We start from the raw sequence: 11696 nt of genomic DNA on the forward strand, positions 1-11696 counted from the left end.
ACCTTAAACTATAGCACACGTCCTTCCCGTTAAATTGCTTCGCACCACAGTATGTGTTGTAAGACCCTAAACTACCTAGCCACGGTCCATGTTGAAAGACCCTAAACTACCTAGCCACGATCCGTGCTGCAAGACCCTAAACTGCCTAATCGTGGTCCTAGCTATACGACCCTAAATTAAAGCACATGTTCGACGTTAAACTGCTTCGCACAATGGTCCAAGCTATACACCGTAAACTACAGCACAAGTCTTGGCCGCATGACGTTAAATTTCTTCTCACATTGGCCCAATCTATACAACTATAAATTATAGTACACGTCCTGACCACATGACATTAAACTTCTTCGCACACTGATCCAAGCTATACGACCTTAAAAAGTAGCACACGTCCTGACCACATGCCATTAAATTGCTTGGCACCATAGTCAGAGCTATATGAACCTAAATCATAACCCAGGTCTCGGTAGCATGACCCTAAACAGGCCTCCACCAAAAAAAAAAAGATGGGCATGGTGAAAACCTGAAAGGGAACCATTTGTAAAAATGATGAACGAGCATGGCCATGAATCCATGAGTAAGAGCTTTCCGTAAACAAAAACTAGGCACAGTGAAAAATCGGAAAGGGCACCATGAGTAAAACTGGAACAGGATGGACATGACCGCGAGGTCATGGGGTAAAAGAGCCCAATAAAAAGAAGGAAGTTGGTGAAAACCGCCATGTGGCCCCACTTCCCTTGTTCAGGTGAAATCCCGAAAGGGCACCTGAATCAATAAGCAGGTTGATGCAGCGCTCGCCTCCATAAGAGGCTTCAACCAACACTTCAAGAAAAATTCCTGATACCAAATACCCTGCTATCGGGACTAAAAAAAGCCAGAATAAAAAATCCATCAGCTTGAGTCCATTCATGAAATGACCTAAGAATCAGAAAAATCTCTTAAACAGCAAATCGGGGTTCCATGCTAAAGGACCCCACCCTCAAGAAGTCAACCAAAAACAAGAAAACGCTCCCAAAGGCATATAAATGTCAAGCCAGGTCAAAACCTGCCACCGACTTTAGGGTGAAGCATCCTCAAGATTCCCAGATGCTATTCCAACCTAGACATTTTAGGCAAGCCATCAGATACCCCTAACTAGGTGCAGTTGCTACTGGGGTTCACACCCCCAAAGAGGTCGCATCGTCAAAAGAGGTACCTTGCTTATCAAAGCAAACCTGGTGTAGCAACACACACGAACACCAAGGGATCCTTGGTTGTCTATCCAAAACATAGCCTTAGAAGTGGATCTCCGCCAGAAGGCAAGGTCTCAGACGTGGACCTCCACTAGAAGACCAAACAAAATCTGACTGATTGAGAAGAAAGCCCTTGAGCAAGGCCCACGACCACCAGACAAGCCCAAACTCTGACCAACTAGGTCTACAAGGCCTTAAGCAAGGGCCCAAGCTGTTGGAACCAAAAATATGAGCTGTTGTAGTGGGTTTACAAGCCCTTAAGCAAGGTTCCCACCAGCAGCTCAAAGTCTCTTCTCCCCCAAAGCCTCGACGGATCTGGGTCTACAAGCCCTTAAGCAAGGGCTCTAGACATTGAGCAACTTGGTCACCCCTTCGGGAAGTAGCTTCGCATGATTTCCCCTTTGACGGTCGTGTGATCTGGTGGCCAGGAAGAAAAAGAAAGCCGAAGGACCAGTTTGATTCTGAATGTTGTCCATCTTGTTTCTCCCGAAGCACAACATTCGGTGGGGCAAACTATGTAAGGATATTTTCCATCACTTTTTATCCCTGGTATGAATAAGGAGATGTCAATTTACATCTTAAGTCCATAGGTACCAGAATGCATGTGGACTACGGAAGCAGTAGTGCAATAAGCCCTGATTCAGAGCTTGATTTTTGACAGTCTTAGAATGGCCTAAAAATGATTGAAAACGTGGCTAAGGGTCTCTTAAGAACACCCGTCATGTTTCATTGTGATCCAACAAAGTACAGGCGAATCAGATGTTAAAACAGTTTTTACAATTATGCCTCTATCATGATGAACGGAGACCCTGCAACTACATCCCTATTATCAAAACTTCAGATGATCATCAGACTACTACCAATGGATTCAGAACATCTGAAAACCCACGAGTACCAAGTTTCAACTTATTCAGACACTCCTGGACTAATTTGCTATCAACTTACCAAAAACGAGTTAGCCGAATGCAATCCTGGTGCACCCTTAGTGAACCAGTTTCCATTTATGGAAATTGTGTTTTTCAATTTCAGGCTGAACTTCCCATGGTTGTATCTCCTTCATCCTAGGTCAAAATGAGCCCAAATTTCTGGAGGATGTTCGTCACATCGGCTCGATCATTTTGATATATGGCACGCTTGATGACATGGCTTGAGTCGAGAGAAATCCAAGAGAGAAAATCGCCATGGGAAGTAAAAGTTGTAGGAATTTTGAAGAAGGTCCCATTGATCAAATGGCTGTATCACAACCCTCGTATTCCCGATCGTCCTGAAAATGGATGCACCGCGACCACAAGGTCAAGGACTTCATTCGGGCCAAACTTCACGCATGCTGAATGGCTGGATTTTTGTATTTCAGGGACAAATAAGAGGAAATTTTTGGCTATCAAAATCTCAGTTCCAGCGAAAATTCCCCAATCGAGACAATGGTCATTCGGGCACTAAATGTAACCATTCTTGTTGCAAAATGATCATGTTGCTTGTCAATATAGAGCAAAGAAATCGAGGAAAACAATCAAGAAATGGGTGAGATCTTGAATCTAAAATCACAAGTTTCTCACAATCTTTTTGCCTCAAGTTAGCGGCCCAAACCTCCATCCATGGCTCAAAATATATACTAAAATGACCACTTCACCGAGCTCTACAAGTTTCTGATACTATTTTGGCCGAACGGTAGTCAAAAGGACTCCATGTCAGCCACAAGAAGTTCATGTGAGAGCTCCTTTTGATCAGTCCTTTGATTCTCCTTTTAATTTTACGCTAAAGCTTCCTTTGAGAGCTCTTTGTTCTTGGTTATTTTTCTTACCCTTCATTAGAGAGAGAGGAGAGAGAATATTTTACTCACTGCCCCTGGTCTTAGCAGCAGGGCCAAGACCCTCTTCGTTCCCACGTGCGAAGTGGGGGCCAGCGACCAGATCGTCGACCCCATCTCTTTCTCTCTCTTTTCTTATTTCTCTCTTTTTCTCTCCTTTTCTTCTCTCTTCCTCTCTCTTCTTTCTCTCTCCTCTTCTTCTCTCTCTTCCTCTCCTTTCTCTCTCCTATTTTTCTCTCTCCTCCTCTTTCTACTCTCTTCTTCTTCTCTCTTCTCCTCTCCCTCCTCTCTCTCTTCTTCCTCTCTCTCTTCCTCTCTTTTCTCTCTCCTATTTTTCTCTCTCCTCCTCTTTCTACTCTCTTCTTCTTCTCTTCTCCTCTCCCTCCTCTCTCTCTTCTTCCTCTCTCTCTTCCTCTTTCTCCTTTCTCTCCCCTCCCCAAGTGGTGGCTTGTGTCTTTTCTCAGAGTGGCAGGCCTCAGTCGCTGCCTCGTCCTCTCTCTTTCTTCTAACCCCTTTTCTCTCTCCTCTCTCCTTTCTCTCTTTGCTTCTTCTATCTCTACTTCTCTCTCTTCCTTCTCTCTTCGCCGAGCAGCAACCTTAGCCTTTTCCCAAATGGCAGGCTTCAGTCGCCATCTCGCCTTCGTGTCCTCTTCGAAATTCTCCTCTTTTCTCTCTTCCTCTTTCTCGTTTCTCTCTTCTCCTAAGGGGGGCCTAAGCCTTTTCTCAAGTTGCAGGCTTCAGCCGCCGACTCATCTTTCAATTCTTTTTCTTTTTCTCTCTCTCCTTCTCTCTCCTCTTCTTCTTTCTCTTCTTCCTCCCTCCTCTTTTCTTTCTTCCTCTTCTTCTTTCTCTCTCTTCTCCGAGCGGCAGCTTGAGCCTTTCCCAAACTGGCTGAATTCAGTCGTAGGCTCGTCATCTCACCTCCTTTCTATTTCTCTTCTCGTTCTCTCTATCATTTTCTCTCCTCCTCTTATCTCTCTTTCCCTTCTATCTTCTCTCTTTCTCCCTCGAGTGGTGGCTTGAGCCTTTCCCTGAGTGGCAGGCCTCAGCCACCACCTCGTCTTCTATACCCCTCTCTTTTTATCTTCTCTTCTCTTCTCTTCTCTTCTCTCTCTATCACCTTCTCTCTCTTCTGCCTCTCTTGCCCGAGTGACGGCTTCAGCCGCCGTCTCACCCTCTTTTCCCCATCCTTAATTTTCCTTCCTTTTCCCTCTTCCCTTTCTCTTACATTATCTCTCTGCCTTCTCTTTCTCTCTCTACCTCCCTTCCTCTCTCTCCATCCCTTTCTCTTTACCTTCCTTCCTATCTCTCCCTCTTTATCTCTCCACCCTCCTTCCTCTCTCTCACTTCTCTCTATCTGCTTTCTCCTTCTCTCTCTCTCAATTTTCTCTTTTCCTTCCTAATTTACTGTCTCTTCTCCTCCTTCCTCTCTCACTATCTCTCTCTATCTTGTCTCTATGTTCTCTGTCCTTTCTCTATCTTTCTCTTCCTTTCTCTCTCATTACCTTTGTCTACCTTTTCTCTCTCCTTCTCTTTCTCTACCCTCTCCCTCTTTTTACCTTCTCTCTCTTTCTGTATTCTCTCTTCTTCCTCTATCTATTTTCCCTCTCTTTCTCTCTCTTCTCTTCCCTCTCACTATCTCTCTATATCTCCTCTCTCATATTCTCTCTACCTTTCCTCCTCCCTTTTCTCTCTTCTTCTTCTCTTCTTCATCCCTTTGATTTCTCTCTCCTCTCAGTTCACTCAATACTAAAAATGTTGTGAGTCCTTCATTAAGGAGACGTCATAAGGTTGTCAAATTGGCACGGGCTCTACGATACTATCTCCCCCATTTTATTCTCCTTCGAGTATACATGTATGTGTATGGTCACTCAAGGACAAGTCGGGGTCTCTTGACCCACTTGTCTGAACATTTTATGTGTGTGTGTGTGTTTGCAGGAAGGAATCAAGGAGGTTAAAGAGGCGAGTCCGAACCAATCTCAGACTTGAGGGGCTTTCTTCGTGATCTAAGAGAGCGCCCATGTGAGCTAGCTCGAGCGTGTCATGGACCCATGTGAAGTAAGTTCTGCCTCTGCGTGCATACTCACCCTATGTGCGTCGAGGTTCCAGAGATAGCGGTCTTCAGTCCCCGGGGTTCTCATGAACCTGGGTCCCTGTCAACTGGGTCTTCTCGACCCAACTGGCGAGATCGAGGCAACCAACCACAGCCAAATTTTCCTTTGATCTTACATATTCTACACTAATCACTCCATCTCCATTCAACTTTTTACTGGAGTTATGCCTTCCCGTAATATGTGTAGATTTATCATTATATACATCATTACAACCTCTTACAATAATAGCTTGATTATCACAATATATTATTATTGCAGGTATTAGTTTTGGCTATATGAGAATGTCATATAATAAATTCTTTAGCCATTCTGCCTCTTTACTAGTAGAGTCTAAAGAAATAATTTCTGACTCCATAATAGTGTGCGAAATACACATTTGTTTATTTGACCCCCATGTTATCACACCACTCGCTTGTATAAAAATCTATCTGGTTGTTAGTAGTGAATCTTTGATTTCTTTATTCTAAAGCATCACTATATCCTATCAACATTTCGGGATAAACCATATATTTTATGCCATAATTGATAGTTCCTTTCAAGTATTTTAATACTCGAGATATGGTATCCCAATGCTCTCTACCAAGGCAACTTATATATCTACTAAGTTTGCCCACTGCATATGCAATGCCGGGGCCTTGTGTTGGTCATTATATACATTAAAATACCAATTACCCTAGCATATTCAATTTGAGATATACCTCTCCCATCATTTTTGTTTAACTTAATATAAGGATGTGTCGGGGTAGTGACTGACTTGCTATGAGAATGCTCAAACTTATTAAGAATTTTCTCAATGTAGTAAGATCAAGTCAAGATTAATTTATTGTCTTTTCTCACTATTTTGATGACAAGTATCACATCAGCCTCTCATAAGTCCTCCATATAAAAGTTAGATGTGAGAAATCTTTTAGTTTCTTCCACAATTTCTAGATTAGTGCCAATGATAAGCATATCATCTACATATAGACAAATTATGACACAGAGAATTTATTTTCTTATTATATACACATTTATAAGCCTCATTTCTTTTAAAACCATTTGACATCAATACACTGTCAAATTTTTTATACCATTATTTAGGTACTTGTTTAAGTCTATAAAGAGATTTGACTAATTTACAAACTTCATTCTCATGACCTGGCATCACAAACCCTTCGGGTTATTCTATATATATTTCTTCATCTAGATCACAATTTAAGAAAGCGGTTTTTACATCTATTTAATGTAGGACCAGATGGTTGAGAGAGGCTATCTAATAGTAACAATTCTTGCTACAGGTGCATATGTGTAAAAAAAAAAAAACAATGCCTTATTTTTGTTTAAATCCTTTAGCAACTATTCCTGCTTTACATTTATTTATAAAATTATCAGAATTCTTTTTTCGTTTACATATCCATTTAGAACCTATGTATTTAGAACTAGATGGAAGATATACTAATTTCCAAGTTTTATTTGTCATTATGGAATCCATTTCACTATTTATAGATTCTCTCTGAAAAATTGCATCTTGAGATGTCAAGGCTTCACTTAGTGATGTTGGATCTTCCTCCACAATTTAAAATTTTATTTTGATTAGCCTTAATTAGATAAATATAAAAATTAGATCCAAAGTTGTAAGATGTATCACATCTAATTCTTTTACTTCTTTTTTGTTCTATTTTCTCATCATGATTATTTTCTACATGTTCTTTATCAATGTAATGATCATTTTCATAATTATTTTCATTTGTTATGTTATTTGTTTTATCTAATTCACTTTTACAAGTTAGATTTTCAAAAAATTCAACTCTCTGGATTCCATTATTGTGTTAGAATTTAGATAAAAAAATCTATATGCTTTACTATTTTGTGAATATCCTACAAATACACATTTAGAGATTCTAGGATCTAAACTATTATTTTTTGGATCTTGAAGTCTAAAATATGCCAGACAACCCTATACATTAAGAAAATTCAAAGAAGGTTTTCCATTAAATTAATGTTCATAAGGGGTCTTATTACTCTTTTTATATGGAATTCTATTCAAACTAAAACATGTTGACAATAAAGTGTCACCCCATAATTTTAATGGCAAAGATGAAAAAACCATCATAGCTGTCACCATTTCTATCAAAGTTCTATTTTTCCTTTTAGGTTAGTCCATTTGTTGAGTGATATAATGAGCAATCAATTAATGAATAATTCCATTATTTTCATATAATTTATTAAAATCACTTAATAAATACTATACACCCCTATTAATTCTTATAATCTTAATTTTCTTACTAAGTTGATTTTCCACTTCAACTTTAAAAACTTTAAATTTTTGGAAAGCCTCAATTTTATGTTAAACATAAACATATATAAAAAAATCATCAATAAATGTAATGAAATATCTTTTACCACTTCTAGTTAGAACATTATTTAACTCACATACATCACTATGTATACGTCCTAATAATTCACCATTTCTATCTATTGAAGGAAATGATTTTCTAGTTATTTTAGCTTGTAAACATACTTCAAATTTATCATTAGACAATTCATCACAATTAGATATCAATCCTAACTTAATTGAATATTGAATAGAAACATAGTTAAAGTATCCTAATCTATTATGCCACACATTACAAGAAGTCACAATATGCGTAGAAGAGCTATTTATTCTATTAACTAAATCAAATTCGAACATCTCATCACAAGGGTAGCCCTTTCCCATAAATACATCATATTTGGTAAAAAAGAGTATGTCAGACCCAATGGCCATTTTAAAGCCCTTCTTATTCACGATACATCTATATTCGGTATGTCTTACGAGATTAGAACCTTGTCTAAACTAAATTTTAATTCCACCATATCCCTTTCGAAGCATTTTGCCATAGCTTGAGTTCCAAGTTGACCTGAATTTCCATCACCCACTGGTTCAAAGGTTTTAAACACGTCTCTATTGTTAAATACATAAATGATAACCCAGTATTGACTCCTCATCCATTATCTTTATCAATCAGTGTTTACTTTTGTAATCATTGCTACAAAACTTTTATTAGTGGTCATGCTCGCTTGGTCTTTAGGTGTTTTGAGCCCTTTCTAGTGCCACCAATCTCTCGAATAGTATCTCGGTTTTCCACATACATAACAAGAAGTTTTTCGTTTATTTTTGTTGACATTTATTTGTTTTTCTTCTCTGATTAACAAGGTTATTTCGCTGGTTGTTGGTTGTTAATAATTTTCAACTACATCAATAAGATGAGAAAAAATAGACTTAAGTAGTTAATAGTGTCAGATGACATACCAGGATTCGTGTTGCAAATCCCAATTAGTTGGAAAAAAGCTTTGACAACGATAATGATGATACCTAACATTTGAACTATTTCACATTTTACCCTAATAAATTTAGAGATTAATTTTGATGTGTTATTTGACGGGCTATTTAAAAGTTTTTCAAAAGGATGATGAACAATTCAAAATTAGATAACAAAGCATGGGCAAGGTATTAAATAGTTCCAATCATATGTGCAGTTTGATAAATTTCATGAAAAGTTAGTTGACACACCTTTTCTTTAGAGGGAAGATAACAAAGAGGTAAAAGACAGGAGAGGTAATAGTTGCTACATTCAACATGTGTGATTTTGCAAATAATTGTTTATTATAAAAATTATTTACTTTCAATATAAGCATATCACAATCACTTTTAGTTGTTTCATGCATATCTAATCCCTGCATTTCTAATTCAACACGTCGTACTCTATTTTTGCATTTCTAATTCAACACATGTCTTACTCCTTTTTTAAGAAAACAGGTGACATGTGTTTTTCCATTTTGCAATGCCCGTAACCAATGAAAAGAAATTCATGTGAGGGGAATTTACATGGTGCCAAGGAAGAAAAAGTTTTTACATTATAATTTCAATGGGCCCAACCTATGCTCCACCCCAAAAAAAAGACTTGCACTAATCTCTATTTCATCGGTCCCACACCTGCCCATTGGAGAGACAATACAAAGAGAGGATTGCCAAATCTAAGCAATAAAATGAACCATTGGAGACACTATACACAAAGAGGGATTGCCAAATATAAGCAATAAAATGCCACGTGTGCTCGGTACAGGTCCAAACGCCAGGTCGCAAGCCAGAGTAGAGTTCCCGTCTCCTCTTCGAAACGGATAAGGAGGCCATCCACCATCCATCAGCAGGCAAGCCTGTCAAATCAATGAGACACGCGTCGCGATAATCAAATCGCGTCTTCCAGAGTCTTCGATGTCGACACCATAGAATAATAAAAAACTACCGAGAAAAAAAAGAAAAAAAAAAAAAGGAAAAATAACAGGCCCCTTGAAGTGTGTCTCTTCCTCCGCCGACTTTTCGTCGCCCGATCGGCCACGGCCCGCCGCGTACGGTGGGGGTTCCTTCCCGGCTTTAAACAACCAGTTAAATTAAATTGATTTTTATTTGGTGTCTGATCCCGCCACCACCAAACGGCGGCCGCTCCCTGCATTTCGAGGCCACTGGGGCCGCGAACCCCACAGATCGTGCCATCTGCGCTGACTCTGGCGGCGATCTGACGTCGGTGGCGCCTCCGGCTACAGGGTTCACAGTCCTTTTGTAGGGACCAAACCACTTAGCCTGCATATATCGATTCTTCCTCCAAGGGGGTAGGTGGAGATCTCCGGCTTTCATCGACTTCTTGGCGGCGTCGCTCACTAACCTGACAACCAGCTTCAGCTGCTCCACTTTCCCCACAAAAACCCAAGGCAGGGCCCCCAGGACAACGGTGTAGTATGGGGTGGGTCTTGCGATGGCGAATTCGCTCACAAAGTCGAGGTCGATGAGGTACCTCTGATCTGCCTTGATCACATCGATGTATTCGTAGGTCCCAGCATTGAGGCCGCCCGATTTCTCCCATTTGGACTTGCAGAGCCCTGCATTGTAACCATGCTGCCTCAGGTCAGTCATCACTCTTCTCCGGTGAACCGACCTCTCCTCGTGAGAGGAACAACTTTGCAAGGCCCTTTCAACAAGGGAGGCAACCACGCGATCAGGAGGCTGGACAAGCCCCTTAAGCATCTCAACAATTTGGGCATCGTCGCAATCCCCATCCTCCACCATAGTGGTGGAATCGTAAGGCCCATTAACAGGCGAAGGAGGTTCATCGTCTTCCATGAAACTGTAGATGAGGCGGCCGAGGGACTCAGAATCAGGTTCGTGCTCGCTGCCACTGCTGCTGCTGCTGCTGCCGCTGTACCAGCCATAGCCGTAAAGCCTGGCCTTGGCCCGATCGTCGAGTGGGTCCGTCACCTGCTTGCTCCTCACGCTCACGGCAGCCATATCCACCGGAAATCCCCCGCTGGGTGATTGCTTTTGTAGAGCCTTGCTTTTGGATGATGTGTACATTTATACGACACAATGAGCTCACCTCTCTCCTCTCCTCTCCTCTCCTCTCCTCTCTCACAACAAGGGGCTTAATGACTTTTCCTTTAAAAATGATAAACAAAAAATATCTTTTAAAGTTCTAAACCTCTAAACAGAGGATATGAGGAAGAATATTCGCGGTAACATAAAAAGTGAGACTGACCGATTTACTTGGATGAAAGAGGATATGCCTGGGATCTTAGTGGGAAGTAAGGCTTCTGCCCTGTATGGAAGGCATATCCCTCCCTCTCCTTCACATTTATTCGCTCGTGCGCTGCACTCTCTACGCGCACGCGGACGTACTCCTCCTCGCGTTTTGCGCGTGTGGTTTCCTCCTCCGCACGAAACGGGTATAACACACGCTCAAAAACAAACAAAGTCTTTCTTGAGCAAGCTTGTTTATTTCTCTCTCTACGCTTGATTTCTCCTAATTCTCTCTCTCTCTCTTGCTTTCTTACTGTGACATGGGTATATATATATAGGAACGGGCTCCTCGATGCACGAACTAAAGGATGTCTAGGTTCAATGGATCAGGGTTTGTCCAGGTTCAATGAATCTATACTTCACCGAAATGGCTCAATAATGCGATAAGATATATTTTCAATACCATCAGTTTAATGACTCTAGTAAAAGCACACGTACCGGGACACGCAAGAATAAAACTGGTGCATCTGAACTCGAACCATTCTCCGCATGTCTATTCCAAATGCATGTATAGGCATTTCACATGTCGAAAAAAAAGAAAAACAACAAACGAAAGAAAAAAAAATGCATGATGCATTTCACTCGTGTATCAAATTCTCAATTACCCATAGGCATTTAGGGTGCGGTTTATATAAAGTATCAACCTTAAACAATCTAAGTAATACATGTCTCCCTGTTATGCTAAAAGATGTAGTTTGGTGCCGATGAACACTGTGATGGCCTCAAAAGTTAATTTCGTCTCTTATAATAAACTTAAAGTTCTAAAAATGCAGATTGAGTAGATCTATAAACACTTGAAAATTTTGAAAATAGATAGTCTAGATAATGCGTTTCAAGATATACCAGACTTGATATTAATTTTTTTTTATATCTGCACATCTTTAATAACAATAAAAATACAATGAACAATATATCATGATAGTACTTGAGATACATCCATGATATTAAATGTTGAC

At 40.2% G+C, this 11696-nt stretch overlaps 1 protein-coding gene across 1 annotated transcript; it reads right to left on the bottom strand.

Annotated features, from left to right (window-relative positions):
• Positions 1-8960: 8960 nt before the first annotated feature.
• On the bottom strand, positions 8961-11007 carry LOC18440073 (uncharacterized). Its single transcript, XM_088870863.1, has 2 exons — positions 10700-11007; positions 8961-10599 (listed from the first exon to the last, which is right to left on the bottom strand). Exon 2 carries the CDS (start codon positions 10516-10518, stop codon positions 9556-9558), a length of 963 nt encoding a protein of 320 aa, XP_088726989.1. The 5' UTR covers positions 10519-10599; positions 10700-11007; the 3' UTR covers positions 8961-9555.
• Positions 11008-11696: the final 689 nt, after the last annotated feature.

Source organism: Amborella trichopoda, chromosome 6, assembly GCF_054954075.1.
Source record: "Amborella trichopoda isolate Santa Cruz 75 chromosome 6, AtrichopodaSantaCruz75HAP2 v2.0, whole genome shotgun sequence".
NCBI classification, from domain to species: Eukaryota; Viridiplantae; Streptophyta; class Magnoliopsida; order Amborellales; family Amborellaceae; genus Amborella; species Amborella trichopoda.